The sequence below is a fragment of the Ictalurus punctatus genome, chromosome 11, assembly GCF_001660625.3.
Source record: "Ictalurus punctatus breed USDA103 chromosome 11, Coco_2.0, whole genome shotgun sequence".
Taxonomy (NCBI): domain Eukaryota; kingdom Metazoa; phylum Chordata; class Actinopteri; order Siluriformes; family Ictaluridae; genus Ictalurus; species Ictalurus punctatus.
The window spans coordinates 21,754,312-21,780,034 of NC_030426.2; the positions used below are offsets into that span (position 1 = coordinate 21,754,312).

Below are 25,723 nucleotides of genomic sequence, written 5' to 3' on the forward strand. Positions count from 1 at the left end.
TTCAAATGAAACTGCTAATCCTAGAGGTTCACATACATCCTTTTCCTCAATAAATAAATGACCTAGTATAATATTTTTGTCTCATTTGTTTAATTGGGTTATCTTTATCTACTTTTAGGACTTGTGTGAAAAACTGATGGTCGGTGTCATATTTATGCAGAAATATAGACAATTCGAAAGGGTTCACAAACTTTCAAGCACCACTGTACCAGCGACTGTTGAAAGTGCTGTTTTGTAATGATGCTTTGTTAGTTGATCCTTTAAATGGAAAATGAGTTCTCTCGAACAGCATTTGTTTACAAGAGGATGGTACAGATGGTGATCTCTCTCTCTCTCTCTCTCTCTCTCTCTCTCTCTCTCTCACACACACACACACACACACAAACCTAGCCCAATCTCCACCCATTCAGAGAACTCCATCTGATTGTGTCCTCTCCTGACCAGCCTGTGCTGAAATTATTCTTCTTTTCCTTCGGCTTTTCCTACAACGTACACAAATGTGGACGATATGACCGAAAAAAAAAAAAAAAAAAAAAAAACCCCAAAAACATCACACATTCAAAATAGTTAAAGACATTTCTATGACCTGGAACATAAACAGCCTCACCTTTTTCTTTTTACGCAGCACGATTTTCACTCCATCCACAGAGACCATAATGTTGACTTTCTTCTTCTTGATGTTCTTCACTTTAAATTCATACTGTATACAGGACAGAGAAGAGGACAAACAAGGAGTGAGCGACAAAACGTCTATAAATTAAAAAAAAAAAAAAAAAAAAAAACCCAAACAAAAGCAATTACTTTCCATCTGGCTCACAGAACATGAACGAACACATATTCATTATCCGGATTAGACTTTAGTGAAACAGAAACTGCTTTACCTCCGTTTCATTTAATCTTCCGTATTTGATATTAATGAAATGAGCTCCGTTGCGCAAAAAAAAAAAAAAAAAAAAAAAAAAAAAAACGTGCCATGGTGAGGAGAACATTTGAATATTTGGGTAATTAAAATGCAAAGGAAGGTGCCTCTAGCCTTCATTAAAAAGTGTCTAGCGATGTGTTTAGTATAAAGTCAGTATAAATCCCTCTTTGTATCTGGAGCTCTATGAGGTTTCACATTGGCGTCTGAGGAACCTCTGAAGAACAACGTGGTTTGCAACAATAAAGTAAAAAAAAATACAAAGAAATATATCTACTCTGTATGTATACTTATACAACCGTTCCACTAATTCCCGGTCCACAATTTGATTGGTTGACAAACTGACTTTCACTGTGTGTATCGCTCCGCTCGTCTGTGCTCACCACATAAGATTCCACTTCCTGGTTTGAAACGGTTACTACGGTAGTGTTAGCAACATCAGCAGACGGCAAAAAACATGTTCATGAATATCACGTTTGACTTAGAATATGAAAGACCCGTCAGATGAAGACGAAAAGGAAGAAGGGACGCCAATTTCACCAGAGGTGCCTTTAACAGGAAGTTCGATGTGAGCTAGCCAACGTGTTGTAAAGTGAGGGCGGATCCATTTCCACTGGCGGAGCTAAAACAAACAGAAAGTTCGGTCGTACCCTGTCTGAAATGTCACTTACTCGATATTAAATTCTTGTTAACAGTAAAGCGATATCGCACTCGCGATTGTCTAGTTATACTGAATATCACAGCCATGACGATATTCGGTACACCCGCAGTCTTGCTCGTGCAGTATTGCGTAATTAACGTAGGGCTGGACGATATGACCTAAAATCACAATCTCGATTAAATGAACACATTAATGGGCGATTATTTTACTGTGTATTTATTTATTTATTTATTTTGCCCTCATAGTTTACTGAAACGGTTTTTACTGTAAATAATGCTCAACTATTAAAGGTGGGATATTTGTTTCTAATGAAAGCGTGCATTTCTTATCTTTGTGATTTTAAAATAACTGAAGGAAACACAAACTATTGAACTATATAAACTATCGTCGTGCTTGGGCGGAGATCAGATGTGGCTGCAGAGTGCAGACTTCAGTTCAGCAGCTATCTTTATACGACATGTTTTGTACATGTTGGCCAGCGCAGTTTGGAGAAAATATGGTTGCAACGGCACAGTGTATGTCCTGTCGAGGGTTTTAACGAGGCGTTTAAACCCACTGCGCTCCACTGTAGCTATGGGAGCCATATCATTCGGCGTGTAGTAACAAATTGGCATTTTTCTTTGGTACAAGCTGCTCCTGTTGCTCAGTTGACTCGGTGTTAGAGTTCGCCTCCGTGTTGCTTCCATGCCGTTGACTGGATGGAGTTGAGTCACGTGACTACACACGCGGTAGTATTTTTTTTTTAAGGGGAAAATAGTGACACGATTTAATAAAGGAAATAACCGACAAGGGGAAACTACGCCGGTTAGACGTTCTGAATTTCGGTTTGGATTACTTTTCGATGAACCGTGCAGCCCTAAATTAATGCATACATTCCTGTCAGCTTTAAAGTGACGGGGACTTTGATTCATTTACTTCATCCTTGGAGCCGCAGGCTCAACTAGGTTGGATACCGTTTGATAGGTTATCGCGAACTTCCCTCATTGAACAACAATAAAAAATAAATAAATTACAATTCAGCATTCTGTAAGATCTCCTTATCCAGAGAGACTGAAACAAACACATATATACATGCTAATTCACCAGGTCAGGAAATACCGTCAAGTTAAATCCCTGTTTCACGTAAGCATGGGATGATTAACAGTGGTATCAGGAACTGCAGATAGATCCCAACTATCGTGATGGCCATCATGTTGGAGGATTTAAACGTGTCAGAAAACGTGGAGTCTGTAGCTTTACGATTGACAAAAATAAAGTGTCTTGTATTTCATAATACATGTTTCCTTTGAGCCCAATTTGTATGCTATACGAACCGTAATAACCTGCTCTCTGAAAGACATGTTTCTCTAATGCAGCGCTACTTCCCTTGTCCGTGCTGCCAAACAGATAACACAGTGAACAGATTAGCTTGCAAAACATAGACAGGGATTTAAATGAAGAACTGTATTGTTTATCAGGATGACTTGGATATAAAAATGCTCATGCATGCATAATTTACAGAATTTGATTTCAACTGTATGAGTTTAGCTACAGCTAATGACATCATTTTATTTACGGTCCTGAGTTTTCCCCCAAACATTGCTGAACTTGTTAACGGGTAATCAATCTAATAACTAGTGACGAGAAGCTACAGCCAACAAGGAACGAAAACGCATGAGACAAGTATTGAATATGTATTTGAATTGCCATGTGAAATCCTGTATAATCTCCCAGCAATAATCTGCATATTGTAAAATGTATTGGTAATATATCATACAATCCAATACAGGTATATCCATACACACAATATATATATATATATATATATATATATATATATATATATATATATATGTGTGTGTGTGTGTATATATATATATATATATATATATATATATATATATATATATATATATATATTTATTTTTTTATTATTGTGCCTTCTACTTTTTGGTTTTCTTACCTGTTTATTATCTCAGTCATAAGAACATGCGTTCTTCTTGTTGTTGTTCATCGTATCATCCCTTTAATCGTATCATGTGTTTAAATCGTTCTACTATTATTATTGTTATGCATTGTATGTGCTGAGATCTGTCTGTACAGTGTCCTTGGGTACCCTGAAAGGTGCTTATAAATAAAAACACTATTATTAATATATTAGATGGTAATTTTATTATAATTTTTTTGCCTGCTGTATGATGGATCATGTGTTTGAGCCCCAAGCCATTTCAGCTCTACATATCAGACAGACTGGGGACGGCATGCAAGGTCATCATACGTGCTTTAAATAAATAAATAAATAAATAAATAAATAAATTTCAAAAACACTTTATCCTGATACTGTATTACAATAGTTTGAACATGTTCCATTTGATCATTTTGAGTATTATGGTTTGAAAGCAAATACATTCAGTGCTAGCCTGCAACTTGGGGTTCAGTGTCAAGGTTCCTAAGGACTCTTTGGCATGTAGAGGGTCCGGGAATCGATCTACCAACCCTACGATTGGTGGATAACCTGCTCTACCACCTGAGCCACAGCCACCCCAGACTGAAGATTTAGTCCTGGCCAATTCCCACCTATCAGCCAGCTCTCCTCGGTCATACGCTAGGGAGTGAGAAGTGCTTCCTCCAAGTCCAAATAAGGCTTTTCAAACCATTTCAAACTGCTGCTCGTGCTGCGTGACTCGGAGGAAAGCTCTATCCACCCAGTTCATCATGCACGAGCTCACAGACACCCATGATTGGCTAGTGTGGCTGTGATTTATAAGGGAGAGAGTGTACGCCATCTGTACGCGTGTCTGCTCTCCCAGACTCCTGGGCCACGGATGACTGCGGCATCGTCGCGATTCAAACTCGCAATCTCCGGATGACTGGGCAATCGCTTTCCTATTGTGCCACATGGGGACACATTTTTCTTTGCTTATTTCTAATACCCGATCATTTATTCAATGCATAAAGCAAAGAGACGATCAGTGACATGATGGTGTGATGTGGGTCGTATCAATGTTACCATGCAGAAGATTTATTCCTTTTACACCACAGCTATTTACCAACACTATGAAATGACAGTACGTCTTACTTTTTATCCATTTATAGTCGCAGTTAATGTTTTGGAACATCAGTGGAACAAAAAGTTTCGTTTATAGGAGCTATGAACACTCCTCTCTCTCTCCAGCCTTTTTTTCCCGGTCTTGAAGTTTATAAGACAAAAATAAAAAAATTATATATTAAAAAAAAGCTCGTCATGTTCTTGAAAAACCAGAAAACTTAAAACCATCTGTCCTGAAGACTTTCCAATGTTACCTCTAACTTTACTTCTAATTTAAACTGCTGTTAAAGTGCTGAAACTAGAGACTCCTTCCAAAAATGTTATCCAAAAAAGCATCTCACTACAGAAAACGTCTAACGTTTTCATCTCTGAGTAGAGATGCAACAACGAATTGATACAATCGATAGAAAATCGATTATGTAAAGACTTGTCAACGAATCTCATTATCGATTCGTTGGTGTGTTTACTCATTGCATTATTTCTGTTCCGAAAACACGCATCGGAGAGTACAGACCGAAAGCTGTGTCCCAAATGATGTACTATACACCTACACTTGTACTATGCACTATATACTCTAACGTCAAGTGTATGAATTTTAGAAGGGTAGTATCGTCTCAAATGGAACGCTAGCGTTTTTATTACTAAGTGGAAGTATAAGCGTGTAATGTGATGCTGCATTAGAATAATATTAGCAGAATACCCAGAGTCAACAACAATTCATTTCTTCAGTTTACTGTTTGTCAGCGTCAGCTTTTCTCCCTCAGACGGAGGCGAAATCGTCACGTGAACAAACGGTACGACCCGAGTCCTCTAAGGCAGAGGTTCCCAAACTTTTTCAGGGCAAGGCCCCCCACATGGCATTAACATTTGACCGATGCGCCCCCTTTTGCAAGACGTCTTTAAAACACATTAAAAATACAGACTTCTGAATATATATCCCTTTTTTTAAATTAATAATTACCTCTTTCATCTTAACATTACATTAGGAATTGACCGTGTGTGTGTGTGTGTGTGTGTGTGTGTGTGGTTGTCTGCGAGTGAGAATCATGTATTTATTTTTCACACCAAATTGTTGAGGCCCCCCCGGCGCCCCCTGGTGGCCCCCACTTTGAAAACCACTGCTCTAAGGTATGGGAGCATTTTATAATAAATGTAGTGTAGAAGATAGTAACCTGGAAACTTTACAAAACCGAGCGTGTGCAGCACGGAAGCACGACAGTGATGCACGAGCACAAACGTATGTTTATTTCCAAAATGCTCCACTGTATGCAAGGGGCCGGGGAAACTGGTGCGAGTTGCTTAAAAGGTTTAGTGTCACTGAAGTGTATTGTCACTATATGACGTTTGCCTTTTTTATAATGGAAATGATCTGTTAGTAACGAGGCCGCGTTGCTCCTCGCTTGCGGTGTAGACGCGGTGATCAACAGTGTCGTGCAAGTAAGATCTGTAATGTCTCATTAAAACACTATCAACGTTAACACAAGTAAAACAATATGCCTAACGGCAGTGAGTAACACGAACCGTAAGGTGCAGTGAAAGGGAAATTATTATTAATTCAGGACTGTAGTTTAATTATCAGTGCTTTTTTGTGCATCCATACAATATAATGCATAAATAATATATATATATATATATATATATATATATATATATATATATATATACACATACACATATACACACACACACGAGAGTTTTCCAGCACAAAATGAAAAATGTTTGTCATTAAAGAAACCATATAGCATATTATGTAAGATACACTCTTCAGACAAAAAACAAGCAAAGAGTCGACACAACAAATTGCCGTCGTTTCATTTATTACTGTTTGCTGCTCTTTATAGTATTTTTTTTTTTTTTTAAAGAAGAAGCATTTAATTTCATAATTTGAAGCCATGTTTTCTCGACAGCATTTCTTTCCATGTGCCTAAGACTTTTGCACAGTACTGCGTGTGTGTGTGTGTGTGTCCGATTAATCAAAGAAAAAAACAACAACAAAGTAATAATAATAATCGGCCGATTAATCGATTACGAAAATAATCGTTAGTCGCAGCACTACGTGTTAGCATGAGTGCGCTAATAAAAACCTGTGATTGTCCTTGAAACTGGAATTACTGTCAAGAATATTCTACACCACCTTTTAACCAATCAGAACTGAGAATTCGACAGCGCTGTGGCGTAAATACCTATAATATCAGATCATCTGAAACTTCACCACCTTGACTATTTGTTCTCTGATTATAATTCAGCATCAAACACATCACAGACGACGCGAGACTGGAATTACATACAATAAAGTGCATAAACGCTTCAGAGACGCATGTGCGGAAATGTCAAAGAAATGACAGAGAAATAAAATACAAGCTGTCTATCACAAATGTTCATTCAACACGTGTGTGTGTGTGTGTGAGAGAGAGAGTTTCAGATTTAATATTTCACTCTGCAAGTGAACAGGGTTATAAAAATGTCCCTTATGATGTAGTGTACTAGTGCAACAACAGGACTAAAAAGCTCCCAGGTTAAAAACATATCGTACTTGCTGTTAGCTGAGCTAGCATTATCTTGAGATTCGGGACTGTCCCTATCCTCCCAAATATCTGTAACGATGCACAGTACTCCATGGGGCAGGAGCTGAATACAGAACACAGAACACAAAGGAGAGAAAAAAAGAAAAAGAAAAAAAGAGTAAATGCCACTGCTATGTTTGGCTCTCGCTCAGGTAAATGCCAGATTATCATCTGCAATCAGTAAACTAATGCCTTAAACATGAGCACTAAACACTGACGGGACGGAGATTTATTATCATCGCATAATCTTCACAATATAATTATCTTCAAAACTGGTCACCAATTCAGACCAGCTTGCTTGCCTCTTTCCCACATGCACTTCTCCATAACTATTAAATTGTGTGAATACAAGAGAGGAAAATTGACAGAGTAATTAAGCTGGACCAAGTCCAATGCAATTCCTGGAGAAGTGAATGGAAAGGATCTGTGTGGACACATTACCAGGGAAGAGTCTTGATTGACATCTTGATTATTTTATTCTGAAGCATGTTGACACCCTTCGAGGCGGCTCATTTAATACATTAGCACAGTGAAGCAAGAGCAAGATCAAACGTCAGATTGGAGTTGATTGGCGAGATTCAGAAATAAAGGCTGATTAGTGTTAAATACCAAAGTCTGCCACAAATGAACGGCCCAGGGACATGGATGAGGTGCCTTCATTCATTTTGGTCCACTAAATTTCCATAAAACCTTTTAAATATCAAATATATAATGGGACTTTCAATGGGACTGGCAACGGAGAAAGCAGAATTCTGCTAAGTCGTAGTAGTATACGGCTAGTGAAACTTTAGAGTTTTGTTTTGGTTACTTCATATACTCCCAAAGCATAGATCCAGTTCAAATTTACACATGGATTCATAAGCATAAACAAAGGACACACAAATATGTGCTAAAAAAAACAAAAAAACAATTAATAGGGGTTGAAAAAAAGCATTCGGACACTAAAGTCTACATAACAATAAAAAATCAAATTAGATATAAATCTAAATCTAGATATAAATGCTGCGAATCAAACAAACAACAAACAAACTTGCACCGTGTATCACATAATCAGTGCGTTTACATGGACAACAATATTGATAGCGATTGTTTCGGCCAAATTGTGCCCCGCCTTGTGCCCGATGCTCCCTGGGACAGGCTCCAGGTTTCCCCGTGACCCTGAAAAGGATTAAGCGGTATAGAAGATGGATGGATGGATGTTTCGGACAAAGATGCTTGATTCTGCTGCGTTTTTTTTCCTCTCCAAAATTTGCGACGCAACCATCAGAGATTTTTGTGCTTTTTTCAATGACATCCCCGTCATTGCAAACGGTTAAATAAATACGCAAGTGGAAAGTTCGTGCACCCACAACTAATCGTCTCCGGTCGGGTGCACCATGCAAGATTTCACAACACACTCTCAGACTGACGATAAGGAAGGAAAGAGAGAAAGCAGCTAGAAACGAGAAACGAGTCACTAGAAACGAGATACAGCACGATCTGAAAGCAGCAGAAACGACGACTCCTGTGAGGAAATCACAAAGATGGAGGTCTTAATTTTACAAACATGCATTTAGACGAATTAGAAAATAAGATGCAAAAAATAGTCTTTGGCTATAATTCGGTTTGTCAAGTTTGGAGAACGTGAAGTACATAGAATTTGAGCATCATTCTATGGGGCTGTTTTTCTATAAAAAAAAAAAAAAAGTACCGGGCCATTACGCGTCATCTAAGGAAACGTGAATAGAGCGACATATTAGATATATCAGAGCATGGAGCGACATATTAGAGGTGAATTGAATATCAGTGGAGAAGAACCTAAATCTGAGAAGAAGATGGAAGTTTCATAAAGACAACGACCCCAAACAAACAGCCAAAATAACTCAAAAAAACAAACAAACAAACAAACAAACATGAAGGTGCTTGCATGACCTGACTTTATTTATAGAGGATTTGGAAAATGTGAGTCTATCAGTGGGACACACGTAACTTTGGGGAATTTTTCAAAGAGGTTTGGGCCAAAATGCTGCAAAACCACAATGCTGAAGAAGCGAATTACGTCTCATCATAGACGCCTCGACGCTGTAACCGCGAACAGCTTTGCAATGAAGTGATAATGTTGTTAATCTGTAATGTCTAAACACCCCCTCCCCCCCATCAATTTCATTTTAACTATATCTTTGTTTATGCGTAAGAACACTTTAAAAAAAAAAAAAAAAAATCATATTTATAAGTAGATATGCAGTAAGATATACAGTGGTGCTTGAGGTCCGCATACTTTTGCCACTCACAGATATGTAATATCGGATCATTATCCGCAATACATAGATGACCGAATATAATATTTTTGTCTCCTTTGTTTAATTGGGTTCTCGTGATCTACTTCTAGGACTTGTGTGAAAATCTGATGATGTTTTAGGTCACATTTATGCAGAAAAATAGACAATTTTAAAGGGTTCCCAAACTTGCAAGCACCACTTGTGTATGTGTGTATAAATGGATTGAAACACTGCGTTTCCAGGTAACCAGAACATGACACCGGGCGGCACGCTGGTGCTTTCTCTAGCTCATTTGTCTAGCTAATAAATGTATGATTTGTACGCCCCTGCGGAATGAAACGGGCACATGTGTTTATCCGCACTGTGCTCTGAGAAATGTTTGTGCATTAACAAATGGCTTTTAATTATCTGTAAAAGTATAATAATAAAGATTTGCTGACAGCTGGGAGAAAAAGCCTAGCTCGAGTTTCCCCGAGCCGAACAATGAAGTGCATTGAACGTGACTCGGATTCTACTCAAAGCTTAATCTGCAAGGTCACCTCAACCCGACTGCTAACAGAAGCGCTAAGCCGCATCAGACCAGGAGGACGTTTCAGGACGAAAAAGCACAAACTACACAGCCGGGGGAAATGTGGTCTCTGTTACTGCATGGCAAGTCCAGTGAGCCAGTGATTCATTTAATACTGAAAAAATATGATATATTTATCATTACGGGGAGTTGCAGGGAAGTGGGAGCTCAGCGGTTAAGATGTTGGACGCCTGATCAGAAGGTTGTGAGTTCAAATCCTAGCATTGCCAAGATGCTACTGCTGGGTCCTTGAGCAAGGCCCTTACCCCTCAACTGTAGAAATGAGATAATTGTAAGTCACTCTGGATAAGGGCGTCTGCTAAATGCTGCGATGTAACGTAATGCATTTTTGTCTTAAACAGGACATATAATTACGCTGTTAATTCAGCATGGCATACTATTCATCTTATTTAATACAACTCATCTCAAGGCGACTGTGGCTCAGGTGGTAGAGCTGGTTGTCCACTAAATCACGTGCCTCCACGTCCCGAAGTGTCCTTGGGCAAGACACTGAACCCCGAGTTGGTGTGCGAGTGTGTGAGAATGGCTGAATGAGAAACAGTGTAAAGCGCTGTATAGAACCGCTCAGGTTAAAAGACGCTATCTAAGTGTGGACCATTTACCATTTAACTACGCAGGCAAGGTGCTGATGTGTAAATGATATCAACCGAACCAGACAGAAGGTGCTGAAAAGTTATTCGCTAACAACATTTCCTGATTAGTGTGTGTGTATAGATTTGGTACCGGTGGCTAGGCTGTCGTATCCAGAACAGCCTGAAATATCTATCTCATTCAGTCTCAAAATGAAAATGTCAGGTTCATTATGCTCATTTCAATGGACTCCATACAACAATAGTGTAGTTAGAAATGAGAAATGGCATTCCTGAGTGTAGTGACATTTCCATATTCGGGGACTGGAGCTTCAGAGGTTTCGCTGTGATGTGGCGATTAAACAAAGACCAAAGCTTAAGGGCAGTGTTCACAAACTCCAGACCGCTCTTGAGACACACATGGAGATGTGAGGACCGAGGAAAGGCTACGAGTCAAACTGAAAACGCGCCCTCGGGTTATTTATGGCGCTGCAGGTGAGGACAAATCATAAATTCATTAGCTAGCCTACTGGGTAAATAAAAGCACCAATGTGCTACCATGTCTCATGTTTTGCCGCATGGACACAATTATCTTGGCTAAAACGTGCTAGCTAACATAGCAGAGTTACAGCATTGATGGACATCAATACATGTAAACATATCTAGATGCTAAATGAACACTTCTGTGAAAGTCCATTTCTTTTTCTTTTTCTCATTGTTGAACCCGTTTCTGAAACCTGAAACTGTTAGCCAGGTCAGATCACACTGCTGTGTGTATAGCACTCGCAATAGTTACAGCATTGTGCATCGTCAAGTCAATAAAGAGTAGTGGTGTTTTTTAGATTGGGTTACTAACCTATCACGACTGGGTTATTAAAAATAAACAACTAACAGCACAAACGCAATATCCGCTCGTCCCGGGTGCCCAGGCTACTTCGTCCACCCCCGCATTGTTTTCTAGACTGCTGACACTCTCATGTCTCATGCAGGCAACATTGCTTTTTTTCCCCCACATATCAGACAGTAAACATAAACATAACGCTTTCTGGTTATTTTACGGTAACATTCCATGTTGTGTTTTCGTTTCACACACTTGTGTTGACGGACTCGGCTAAACCAGACAGCGTCTGAGTCACGAGACTTTAATGGTACAGCTGTCTAGGCTTACGCTCTGTGGCTGGTATGCAGACACACGTTGTGTCAGCACATCATCAGACATCGTGGCTCACAGTGACGACATCTGGGCTTTAACGGGCAGCGGGGTTTTGCTTGGCAGACTCCCAGATCACGTACGAGAAATAAACAGCGGAGCGCAATCTCCGCTTCAGTCCAAGTTTTCTGACTTACGGAGCACTTCCAAGATCCCCCCCCCCCCCCCCCCCCCCCCGCTCATCCAGCTCTCCAAGCTGGACCGTTCTTAAGTGTAAACGATCCGATATGCCGCTTCGTTTTAAGACGGGCTTACAGTGATGCACATGTTATGGGATTTGGTTAGAAGAAACAGGAGATTTGTTCTGTGTCCATGGCTACTAAGGACGTAATGGTGGATCGTGTTTCCATAGCGACGTGTTGAGTGCTGCCCGAGACGTCTACCAGAACAAAAGGAGAGAAGAGCAATTTGCCTTAAACTGACTTCATCTGATTCAATGAAATCCTCCATACACTACATCTCTTTGATTCGCAGGACACCGATCAGGGAGCACAACTGATGCAATCAATCCCTAACGGGAGAGGCAAACAACTTCATATCACTCGAGTGGAACGATCACACTTTTTAAAGTTGGGTCTGAATAAAACGTGTCTTGCGGATCGATTTTTTGCGCCTCGTCAAAACGATCTATTTTACTTCACCTTAATGAAGTCAGGAATAAAATGGACTTTGTTCTACATTAAAAAAAAGAGAGAACACTTTTATAAAATATAATTGGATTGCAGATAAAATAACCACAGGGCTTTTCTATGATGTTCTGTAAGTCTGAAAGCAGATGTCATACTTTGTTTGATTCTCATTTGATTTTTCTCATTTCACTTATACCAGTGGGAGATTGTAGAGGCTGGGATATCAAAGCACTTCCAGCTCACAATTTCCACTGTCTAAAATGACATGGGTTCTAAGAAAGTCAAGGCAAGATCTGGACGACCAAAAAAAATTCTCTGATAGAAAGGCACAGAAAAGGAAAAGCAAAAGCCCCAAAAGAAAGCAGGGACCGGCAGGAAGGTTTAGCTGGCACAGGCGTGGTGATGCACCGCTCTACTGTGTTCTACTGTGTGTTGCTTGCACTTGCAGAAACATGATCTGCATGGTAGAGTCATCAGCGCCAAAGATTACCTGCAACCTCATCACAAGGATCGATGTCTGAAATCATCAGACCAGCTGTAGACTGGTAAAAGTAAATGGACCTGGCAGTGGTGGCTAGGTGGTTAGGGCTCTGGGTTACTGATCGGAAGGTTGGGGGTTCAAGCCCCAGCACTGCTGAGCTGCCAGTGTTGGGCCCTTGCGCAAGGCCCTTAACCCTGTCTGCTCCAGGGGGCGCTGTATCATGGCTGACCCTGTGCTCGGACCCCAACTTCCTAACATGCTGGGGCATGCGAAGAAAATAATTTCACTGTGCATTTGTATATGTGATCAATAAAAAAAAACTCAATCACCAAAGGAAAATCTTTTGATGAAAAGAATACCTGTTGAGCACGGGGGTAGATCGATTGTGCTCTGTTTGGGGCTGTGTGACAGCACAGGTGGCACAAGATACTTTAAGATACTTTAAGCAATGCAAGCTGAAGCTTTTGAAACAGCCCATACAATCTTTCTTTTAATGAAAAAAAGGGTTGTTTTATTTTTAAAATAAATAAATAAATAAAAAATTGTTTGCTGCAGAGGTTGTGATTACTTCTTTTCACTTCATATAGATCATTTGGTGGACCCAAACTAGTCCATCTAGATTTCGACACTTTACAAGAATACAACCTTTTCTGACTGAAGAAAAAAAAAAAAGAAAAAAAAAACTTCTTGTACAAGCTCTAGCAATTTGTCTCACCCCCATTGGGACACGTCTTCTACATTCAGAGTGCTGCTCCCCTGCTTCCTAACCTCCACAAGCTCTCTCATGCGACTCCCATACAAGACTTTCTAAACTCTTGCCTTCACATTCCAGGTCTCAGAGGAATCTGAACCACTTTATCTGGTTCACAATTGCACACCCACACACCGACCTCTGCGCCCCCGGAGAGTCCTTTTTTTGAAATCTGAACAATCTGGTTAGGTGAGATCTTTTTGCTTTAGTGTCCTGGTGCTTCAGCGGTGAAATGAGTTTCAGACAGAATAGCCCTGTGTCTCCATTTCTTCTTCAAAAGCTATAAAGACATAGCTGCTCGATTTTTTTTTTTTTTTTTTTTTTGCTGTACTTGCTTTTTTCACTTAATTGTTCTTTGAAATTGTTCTTTTATTTGATCGACTAGACTGTCTGAACAAGTGACACCCACATAAAGCAGCTTTCCACTTTATACTTTCAAGCCAGAAATCCTTACAAACTGTACAAACTACTTTAATTGTACTATGATTGCACAATTTTCTGAGTCACTCTGGATAACTGCATCTGCCAAATGATTAAATGTAAATCCATCCATCCATTTTCCGTACCGCTTATCCTACGCAGGGTCGTTGGGAGCCTGGAGACTATCCCAGGGAACTCGGGGTAAGAGGCAGGGGGACACCCTGGACGGGAGGCCAGTCCATTACAGGAACATGTCTTAGGACTGGGGGAGGACACCAGAGTACCCTGAGGAAACTCCACGCACACAGGGTGGTGGTGGGAATCAAAGCCCCTACCCTGGAGGTGCGAAGCAAACATGCTAACTTCTAAGCCACCGTGCCCCGACTAAACGCACCATGAGCACACGCAGGGGTGATTGAGTACTCAGTCCACCTACTGGCATATTTTTGGGAGGCGGGAGGAAACCGGACAACCCGGAGGAAACCCCACATGGACACATGCGAAACTTCAATTAGGCAGTAACCAGAGCTCAGGATCAAACTGTGCCGCATGTCAAATAACTCTCCTGCTATAAATAACAGCAACCTGGCAGTTAATCCTAATCATATCGAGAGAGAGAGAATATAGATGCTAGGTGGCCTCGAGTAATATTTACATATGATGCGAAGACAGAGCACCACGTCTTGGCCAAAGCCCTTTGCCATGATGTTCTACATTAGAAACGTCATTAGAAGAAGCTAAATGAGCTTATCATGTAATTATTATTAGTCTGTATTTATGCACTTAACTAGCCTTTTCCATTTCCACACTGGACATTCTACTTACTCGGTGGTCTGGCTAATAAACTTTAATCCAAGTGAGACAGAAGGGAAATGAATTGAGCCTTTGGCATCACCTGTTCAGTCTATTCGGTGCTATAACGTGCAGAGATCATACTTCCCCAGATTATTTATCTTCACTTCCCTGACTCCTTATTCATTTTACAATCCAGGACAAAGTCGTATTGGTCTTTAACCACCTTAACGGATGGGGTTCCTTAGATAACAACGTTCTATAACCTTCATCTATATATGACGCTTAGACACCTAGACTCCTCATCAGCACTTTGTTACAACAGGTTTTTAAAGTACAACTAACTATTGTTTAATTTCAATGACTATTATGGGGGAGCACATTGGCTTAGCGGTTAGCACGTTCGCCTCGTGCCTCCGGGGCTGGAGGTTTGCCTTCCCACCTCCGCCCTCGGGGGTTTCCTCCGTGTACTCCGGTTTCCTCCCCCAATCCAAAGACATGCGTTGTAGGCTGATTGACATTTCCAAATTGTCCACTGTCCAGGGTGTCCCCTGCCTTATGCCCCGGGTTCCCTGGGCCAGGCAGTTAATCTCCACCTGTGCAGGACAAGCGGTAGGAAAAATAGACGGATGACAATTATGATTAGCATTGTAGAATCTTAGTGAAAATAAACCATTAGGGAACTAGAAAGAACTGACATTTTCCCCCCTTCTTCCTGCCTTTCTTCAGTCCAGTTTCCTTCAGCGGTGTCTGAGTCGTAGTGCTTGTTTATTTACTTCTTGTGTGTATGTGGGTGGATGTTTCCTTATCCTTTGCCAATTTTTTTTTTTGCCGCTCACAGCATTACTGTCCCTCAATGGAAATGACCGAGTTTCCAATGGGGAAACCTTCCTTTTGTGTGTGTAGAAGAAGCTCTCTCAAATCCTCTACTTCTGGAAAATATCATCGTATCAGGGGGTCAAACGAGTTGTGATACTTTCAACTGATTAAAAGAGCTGGCATTTTAAAAGTGCAATAACTGAAAGTTATTAAACGACACAGAGTCTTAGTAGTCCATTCAGACTCCTAGTAGCTAATAACCAAACACTGACGCTAGAATGGAACAAAACTGAACTGCGGTGACTCTAAGGTGCCGTGTCTGAAGCACAGAGGCTTTTCATTTCACATTCTGCTGCTCGCTAGCTGCGCTGTCAGACTCACGTCGCTCTCTGTAGCCCTAGATATTTTTCTAAGTCTCATATCCGTAGCTATGAACTTCCCAATCACCTCTGGGATTTCTGTAGCATGGACTGAATCAGTTGGCATATATTTTTTTTTCTTCGTGTTTACATTATTAGCTCATTATAACATTTTTAGTTTAAAAAAAAAGTACGCTTATGACAACTGTGGTTTTAAACCCCGCTAGGCGTCGATATTTGAGATAAACAGGACGTTACCTTTGGGCTTGAGTAAGATTAAGTGTTTCACATCTCACGTACAATAAGTGGTATTTTATTACGAATACTTTACGATGCAGTTTTAGAGCTGGGCGATATGACAAAAATATATCACGATGCTTACAATACGTTTCTACGCTACACGACGCGTATCACCATTTAGACTTCAGCTAACAAACTGTCTGAAAAACGGTAATAAAACAAACAAAAGACCGTTAAACTTTTGTTTGACGATACGTTTCTTGAACGCCTGCAAAGAAGATTACGTTAAAAACGATTACGTCAAATCGACGGCATCCATTCAGTACCATTTAATTTGTAATCGTTCGAAATGTAAAAAATAAATAGATAAATAAATACATCGCCATACCAGCGATATCTCAGAAAAGTGTATGGCGTAATCATTTATCATGATATCGATATTATACTGATTAATCGCCCTGCCCTGTGCAGTTTGTTTAATCTCATGATGTAGTTTGTTTGATACACAGGTGTAAGTAATCGAGAGCTTCGTCTAGTGCGGTATGATACGATATCGTTGTATCGTTACACCCATACAAAGGCAAAGGAGGTGGTTTTAACGCTTGATAATATTCTGCGTAGGAATAAACAGGAAAACAACTACACTGACTTGCCTACGCCGACATTACAAGCCTTAATGCTCAACTCACGTTTGATCTTTCTGTCTTTACAGTCGATATTTGTGTTCGTAAGCGAGCCGTGCCTGTCGGTGTGAACTGACCTCCGCTAGGAAAGTGCGCGTTTTCGAAGTGACTAACATGCCTGATTCGTGCCCAAGAACAAAAACACATTTTTAAGACATTCCATAATTGTAGTGGAGATCAAATAAACAAACTGTAAAAAAAAAAAAACAAGCCTTGAAGCTCAGCTACCCTCTCCTGTTTATGAGCCGGATAAGATGGAAGGAAAAGATCAAATGCATATCTCTCGCTGTTCTTCCCAGCTAGTCCTTCATCCGAGTTCTGATTTGACCATTCTCATTATGGATATGGATCCAATCTAGGAACACATGTGCAGCCTGCTCATATAGTCATGTATTCGTGCTGGATCTGAAAAATCGTACATTACGTACGACTAGTACGTTACTCGTTCACAACAGAGTTCAGAAGAAAAATTATTTTCCGCGGATCCGGGCCGAGACGCGTCATGTGACGTCGTCACGACGCGCGTTCATCCAAAGCACTCTCCGATCCGCGTGCGTCGAACACGAGTACGGCTAAAAGTTCGAATTGACCAACGAACATCACTGCGAAAGACCGTGCAGAACTATTTCGTGTGATTGCGATTTCGCCGATTCTATTCGTTTTCCGCGAGAAAAGCACAAAAAAAACCCCGCAAGTCGCATCGCGAATTTTGAAGAAGAAAAAAAAAACTGCAGCAAAATCGAGCATTTTGGCCGCAACAATCACGCGATAACGGTGCGGAATCCTGCACGGACTGCATGATACCGTTGCTACTTCACTCTTGAACTTAAAGAGCATTACGTGCTGTATTACAAAGGCTTGGCAATCATATTTGTAGAGGATTATCGGTGAAGTTTCCAGACTTTGTTTATAAGCTGGACCGGCCCCATGTTAGCCTTTACAATCTAATGTGTACAAGAAGCTGCAGAATTGCTGACATTTTCCTCACGGCTAAGACGTTTATTAACTCGCTAATGCTCACTTTGTCATATAAAGTCGTTTTTTTTTTTTTTTTTTAATGCGGTTGGCTTCGAAGTTTCAGGCTTTTAATAGGATTTTAAAAGGCTGCTTTCATTTCAGTTAAGCTTTCCGGCTGTGTTATGTATATACAGTATGTCTAGAAAGATCTATAGGAAGGCAATACTAGACAGTCCTTGAGATGGTAACAGGGATCAGGGTGTAAATCAGAGGAGAATGCCGATCAGAATGAGGAATGAGCAGTGTCTCCCTTTCTCCCTCTCGCTCGCAGTCAAACTCCCTTTGAGAAGGCTGGAAAAGCATGTCAGATATGTAGAGGTGAAGGATCAGGTTCAGGGAGGGAGGTCACTCTCTGAAACAGAACGGACACAGGATCTCTGTAGTGATGGGTCAGTAAAGATGAAGGGATGGGAACTGGCTGGAGCGCTCGCTCTGCTGCTGTGGTGAGAAACTTGACATTTAAAGTGTTGCGCTCTAGTTTGGTGAAACATAGTGAAACTATATGAGATGATCATTCCCTTCTAAAACACGCAGATTCTAAGGACTAACTATTATATCAATAACGTAGCGGTCTACGATGCCCCCCCCCCCCCCCCCACCGAAATCTAGACTATAGTAGGGGTATGCACGATGTCACGTTATTAACGTAACGGAGGTTAGGACGGGCGCAAGTGCAGATAAGAGCGTCTAATAAAGAGAGACAGGCAGACAAATCCAAATCATCAGACAATTACGTGGTTTAAAAACAGGCAATGGGTCAGGCGATCAGGCATACACGAGGCGAGGCAAGAATCGAGAACGAGAAACCCGAAACAAGATCCAAGAGCACGAATCAAAATGAGGAACCGTGGACAAACGCTCGGTACGGTGATAACACGCAATACTTGAACGTCCTTTTAAACTGTGGTTGTGGTTGTGTGTGAGATTGGATGCAGGTGTGTGTGAGTAGAATGAATGAGTATTCTGGGAACTGCAGTCCATGGCGGGCATGTCTGTATACCACAGTGCAGTATGGGAAATGTAGTCACTGGCTTGCTGTGACATGACACATGACCGCTATGTTTTTACTAGTCGAACAAGAAGTAAAAATAAATAAATAAATAAAAAAAAGTAGTAGACTAATCATTTCTCCATTGTTGAAGCAAAAAACTGTTTTAGGACATCGCTACATTTAGACTGTTTTAATTGTGCGGCTAAGAACGGGTCAAAGTTCGCTTCAGTTACAGCCATACACAGGCTACTAACGACGTTTCTAGCTTTGAACCTTTCTCATCTACACTGTTCACGACGAACGTAAATAAATCAGTGCAATAAATGTGTATCATCCATCCATCCATCTTCTATACTACTTATCCTTTTCAGGGTCACAGGGGAATCTGGAGCCTATCGCAGGGAGCATCGGGCACAAGGCGGGGTACACCCTGGACAGGGTGCCAGTCCATCGCAGGACACACTCACATACACATTCACACACCCATTCGTACACTACGGACACTTTGGACACGCCAATCAGCCTACCGTGCGTGTCTTTGGACTGGGGGAGGAAACCGGAGTACCCGGAGGAAACCCCCGCAGCACGGGGAGAACATGCACACACATGGCGGGAATCAAACCCCCGACCCTGGAGGTGTGACGCGAACGTGATAACCACTAAGCCACAGAGTCACGGCAGACGGTGGGTACGAGGTCCATAGCGTTGCCCGGGAGGTTTTTCTGCCACGTCTGACTCCAGCCTCAATAGCATAACAAAACAAGTCTGGACTGTCCGGTTTGAGCTGGCATGCGCGGCCGATCCGACTCTAAGCTAGCGGAGCGTGATCGGACGGTGATGTGCAACCCGCAGCTCTTTCACACGGAGCTGGTCGGGATGGAAAACAACGCACCAAAGTGCAAGGATTTCAAAAATGTAATCTATTATTATAGATATTTTCAAGGATTATTTCAATATTATTTTGCTTTAAAGAAGAACAAAAATAAATGTGGGAGGAATTCCTCTGGCAGCAGGCGGGAGTGGGATTTAAGAAAAATGTGCATGTTTGTAGTGTTAATGGGCCATGAATATAAATCAAATAAATAAGATAAAATAAAAGACTTTTCCCGGCATGGTCTTGTGTAGCTGACTGTAGAATTGGCTTCAGCGAGACTGAAATGTTTTCAGACCAACAAAATTATTTGTAAAAAAAATAATAATAATAATTAAATAAAAAAACACTTGAACATCTGCCTCACGGTTTTGTTTTCTGCTGCCTCGACTAGACGCGTTTATGTAGATTTAAGTTTAATCCATCACGCTACGCATTTACTGTCAGCGGCTTGGAGGTTATTTTCTCTTTCAGCACAGTGGATGTGACTGTAACGGAGCCGTGTTGAGGGATCGTTCATCCCTAGACATGAGTGACAAACTTGTCCAAGAACACAGAGACATCTTCCTCAGATCAGATCAGAGGTCACATGAAAACAGCAAACTGTCCAATCTCACTCCGAAGAGGACGGGTTCCCTTTTGAGTCTGGCTCATCTCAGGGAGTTTTTCCTCTCACTCTTCCTCTCTATGTATCTACCCCCCCCCCTCTCTCTCTCTACCTCTCTCTCTCTATCAATCTCTATCTCTCTCTCTCTCTATCTATCTACCTCTCTCTCTATCTATCTCTATCTCTCTCTCTCTATCTATCTACCTCTCTCTCTCTATCTATCTCTATCTCTCTGTCTATCTATCCCTCTTTCTCTATCTATTTACCCCTCTCTCTCTCTCTATCTCTCTGTCTCTCTCTGTCTATCTACCCCTCTCTCTCTATCTCTGTCTCTCTCTCTATCTACCCCTCTCTCTCTATCAATCTCTATCTCTCTCTGTCTATCTATCCCTCTTTCTCCATCTATTTACCCCTCTCTCTCTATCTATCTCTCTGTCTCTCTCTGTCTATCTACCCCTCTCTCTCTATCTCTGTCTCTCTCTCTATCTACCCCTCTCTATCTATTTACCCCTCTCTCTCTACCTATCTCTGTCTCTCTTTCCATCTATCTACCCCTCTCTCTCTATCTACCCCTCTCTCTATATCTATTTACCCCTCTCTCTCCATATCTCTCTCTACCCCTCTCTCTCTCTACCTATCTCTCTGTCTCTCTCTCCATCTATCTACCCCTCTCTCTCTATCTATTTACCCCTCTCTCTCTCTATCTACCCCTCTCTCTCTCTATCTACCTCTCTCTCTCTCCATCCATCTACCCCTCTCTCTTTATATCTCTCTCTACCCCTCTCTCTCTATCTAGCCCTCTCTCTCTATCTACCCCTCTCTCTCTCTCTCTCTCTCTACCTCTCTCTCTCCATATCTCTCTCTACCCCTCTCTCTCTCTACCCCTCTCTCTCTCCATATCTCTCTCTACCTCTCTCTCTCTATCTAGCCCTCTCTCTCTCTATCTATCTATCTACCCCTCTCTCCATATCTCTCTCTACCCCTCTCTCTCCATATCTCTCTCTACCTCTCTCTCTCTATCTAGCCCTCTCTCTCTCTATCTATCTATCTACCCCCTCTCTCTACCTCTCTCTACCCCTCTCTCTCTCTCTCTACCTCTCTCTCTCTATCTAGCCCTCTCTCTCTCTATCTATCTATCTACCCCCTCTCTCTACCTCTCTCTCCATCCATCTACCCGTCTCTCTCTATATCTCTCTCTATCTAGCACTCTATCTATCCACCCCTCTTTCTCTATCTAGCCCTCTCTCTCTACCTCTCTCTCTCCATCCATCTACCCCTCTCTCTCTCTCTATCTATCTAGCCCTCTCTCTCTCTATCTGTCTACCTCTCTCTCTATTTATCTACCCCACTCTCTCTCTATCTCTCTCTCTATCTCTCTAAATCTGGCTCTCTCTTTGTGGACCTAAATCTCCATCTGGATTTCTGTAAAGCTGCTTTGTGACAGTTACTGTACTTTTTTTTTTTTTAATTAAACTACTTTTAATAGACAACAAAACATGGAATTCCACCCATCACTATTTACTGCAGACAGCCAAATACCTAATACTGTCCTAAAAACAAATAATTAAAAAAATGTATCTTGGAGGGTTTAGGGAAGCTTCTGATGGAGTCTAAACATGGCTTCCTCTGTCCTCTTCCATTCTCGGCCCGTTTCATCCGAGACCGATCACAATCTCGCTAAGCGTTAGCGGCGTTTAAGCCTTCGGAGCGAACGCCGCTTTGTTTTCGTGTCCGATGTTTCTCGGCTAAAATCTAAACGGCGTTCGGATGATCCGGCGTTTTATTTTCACAGCTGTAAGTGGCATGTTATGATTGCAGAAAAAAACAGCGTGTGGCAGAAACGCCCCTCGGCTCTCTCGCACTCGTCTGCTCGGTCCTTCTCGGCGGGAAGAGTGGGAAGATCAACATTCCTGCGTCAGGACAGCAGATACATGACGTGGAGACACCGGGACAGGAGCTAGATTTACACGCGCAAACAAAAACAGTTCTGGAGATTTCAATCGTTCGCCATGATATTTCTAAATGGAAACTCATGAGCTTTGGCGGACAAAAAAAATAAATAAATCAGTATTGCACAAGTCTAATTCAACATCATGGCCTCCACATCAGAATTTGGAATTAGCGAATCACTGGGCGGATATTTTTGCTTCACAACAACCCTCCGAGGTTGAGGGATGATGAAGCACGTTTCGCTGTTTTTGTACGGACCGGACGTTACTGAAAACCCTCGCGCCAGTGTTAAACTGTGCCGGCCGACTGTGTGTTAGAAATGTGTTCGGATTAACATGTTTTGCAATTTGATCTTGCTTTGTTTTTCTTTATTACGCCATTGTGCTGCGGTGCTGGAATATGATCGGTGCTGTATTGCTCTGCAGTACAGCACCTATGTGGAGGCATCAACCACACGGCCAACAGAGATTTTGTTGTTCAGGTGTAACGTTACACAGTGGTTCTACCTTGTTGTCAGTCCACACACACACACACACACACGCACACACGCACACGAGTCTTTTGTGCTGGTGTTTTTCTCTGCTGTTTAAAACTCGTGCTCTTGACGTTCTTTCGAACGTTTATTCTTGATTCATTTTTAACGTGAACGTTCATACTGCACTATCTCCATGAACTGGGCGGCGTGCTCACGTGAGCATTTGCAAATCCTTTTCGTCTGGATGAAGTGAAACTCCCGACTGTTCTTCAGAAAAATCCTCCGGGTCCTGCACATTCTTTGCGTTTCCGGTGTCTTCTGCATATTTGAGCCCTTTCCAACGGAGACTATATGATGTTGAGATCCGTCTTTTCACTCGGAGGGACTCGAACACCACTATTACATAAGGTGCAAACGTTCCACTGAGTCTCGAGAAAGCAGCACGATACATGAAGAGCCCGGGGGTGGTGGCGGGTAAAACAGGTGGAAATTGTTATTTCGTCTTCTGGGAAACATGGAAATATCTTATGTAGCTTCTGAAAGGCAGTACTAAATCGGGGGGCTATCTTTAAACAAAATAATAATTTACACACTGTAAAACCGGATAAGTTCATTTAACGCAAAAAATTTGAGGAAACTAATTACCTCAAAATTTTTTAAGTTGATAAATCAATTTCTTTAAGCCGAATACACTTCGATATAACAATTTAACTCAAACTTTGTCATTTAAAATTAATTGTTGTTATACTGAAGTGTATTCAGCTTAAAGACACTGACTACGTTTACATGGACAGCAGTGATCCAATTATTGACCTTACTCCTAGTAAGATAATAATGTGATTAAGGTGTTTACATGAGTCGCTTTTAGAATACTCCCGTCATGTTCCTGTGTTACGTGTTTTAGAACATAATTAGATTAACGGCCCGCGTCATTACGTCACCGCGCCACGCCGTCCGACGTCCCTCCAGAATTTCACGTATCGACATACAGTTGGTCTTCGTTATGGGACCGTATACAGTTTTGGGTGTTTAATTTTTATTTTTTACGAACGCTTTAAGTGCAGTTAATTATTCGTCATGCTGTACGTGCAAATAGACGACTGCTTGAAGCGGTGGGTGCGTCCCAAACCGCGTACTTACCGTCTATATAGTAGCCGAGATGCATGTATTTCTCCTAATACAGGCCTATAGTAGGCAAGTATGCGGTTTGGGACGCAGCCGAACTCTCTTGTTTGCCGTAAAACATAAAACTGCCGTGTGTGATCGTGTCCTGTCGCAAAATGCGGTGAAAACTCACACGACGTTCATAATGTGATTAAGGTGTGTACGTGTCTGTAATACACGTCCATAATGCGACTAAAACAGGAATACTCCACGTCTTAATTCCATTAGAACTTAATTCGAGTATGACCTTAATCAGATTAAGGTCAGTAAAAATCGCTGTTTACATGCTAGTTTCTTAATCAGAGTATCGTCTTAATCGGGTTAAGAGTGGATTATTGTTGTCGATGTCAACTCAGCTATTAGTTTCCTCAAATTTTCTGAGTTAAATGAACTCATCCGGTTTTACAGTGCACCGATCGTCCTGATCAAAACCTTCCACCCCCCCCGTCTCTTAATGTATCGTGTTGCCTTCTTGAGAACCGGTGAATGTTTGCACCTTTTATAATAAACGTGTACGAGTCCCCCAGTTGTCCGAGATGGATCTCAATATCACATAGCCGCCGCTGGAAAGGGTTCAGATATGCAGAAGACGTAACCTAACGTATGTAAACCTACGACCGCGACGGTAACCTATTTTTAAAAGAAATGTAATAGCCGAGGTGATTCGTATTAACGATTCTTACATTCATTTCAGGAAATTCCACTTACAGCTAAAGTAAAAACATTCGATCTGAAGGTCAAACTCATTAAAAAAATGTCACTGGCATATTCAATCAAAATCCCAAAGGAAAAAAAAGACAATAATTACGCCTGTTACAAACCCACATCTCAAGAAGGAACAAGCAAGCAGCGTACATGTCAGAGTCTACACTGCAATCAGATCCCTGCCCTAATGACTGCTCTTTGCAGCCCCGAGCAGATTTTATACCATTAACCGCACGTCTGCTTCATGTCAGCGTACTTATTAGAGGGATAAGGGATAGGTACATGACATGTTAAGTGTAATAAGCTGTGAATTCTTCTAAAAGGCTGACAGAAGCATCTCCAAATGTGCTCGAACTGCCATTCATCTGTTCTCAGTCCCCGAACAAAGCACACGACGTTCCTCTGTTCAGCGGAGAAGCCAGACAGGCAACCAGACAAAAGAAAACTGGAGCACTTTTCACTGATCCTGTGTTTGTGTGTGTGTGTGTGTGTGTGTGTGTGATGTAGCAAAACAGTCAGCATGTAGGACTCCTGAAGTGTGCAGAAACTTGATATGGTGTCTAAAAGCCAAGAAAGGAGACGAGAATATGCAAACATGCACCCAGGCTCACACAAGAGGCTCCGAATGCGCCGCTGTACAACACTGTCCACCGTGGGAAAGTCTTCGGGACTTTGGGCTTTTTTTTTTTTAATTAACACCGAACGAATCGTTAAGCAAACCCTCCGGAGGCTTTGGAGGACAAACCACACAAGGGACGACGTGATGTTAAGTTCAGAAGGGACCGTCAGGAACAAAACATCCCCTGCGCTCCTCTGCACGCGTGCTCTCTCCCGCGCTCGACACACACACAGCTAATCACAAGAGGCTGAGATCTCCTTCACTCCTACTGTTACTGCTCATTCATTTGGAGTTACCATGGTTACCATGCAAACGCCCATTCTAATCACTGGGGTGTTTTTTTTTTTTTCCA

At 41.5% G+C, this 25,723-nt stretch overlaps 1 protein-coding gene across 1 annotated transcript in view; it reads right to left on the reverse strand.

Annotated features, from left to right (window-relative positions):
* nos1apa (nitric oxide synthase 1 (neuronal) adaptor protein a) overlaps positions 1-25,723 on the reverse strand; it is a 132,485-nt gene that overhangs the window by 79,482 nt on the left and 27,280 nt on the right. The window contains exon 3 of the mRNA XM_053683487.1: positions 608-700. Coding sequence (XP_053539462.1) covers positions 608-700 — 93 coding nt within the window. The remainder of the gene's footprint in view (positions 1-607; positions 701-25,723) is intronic.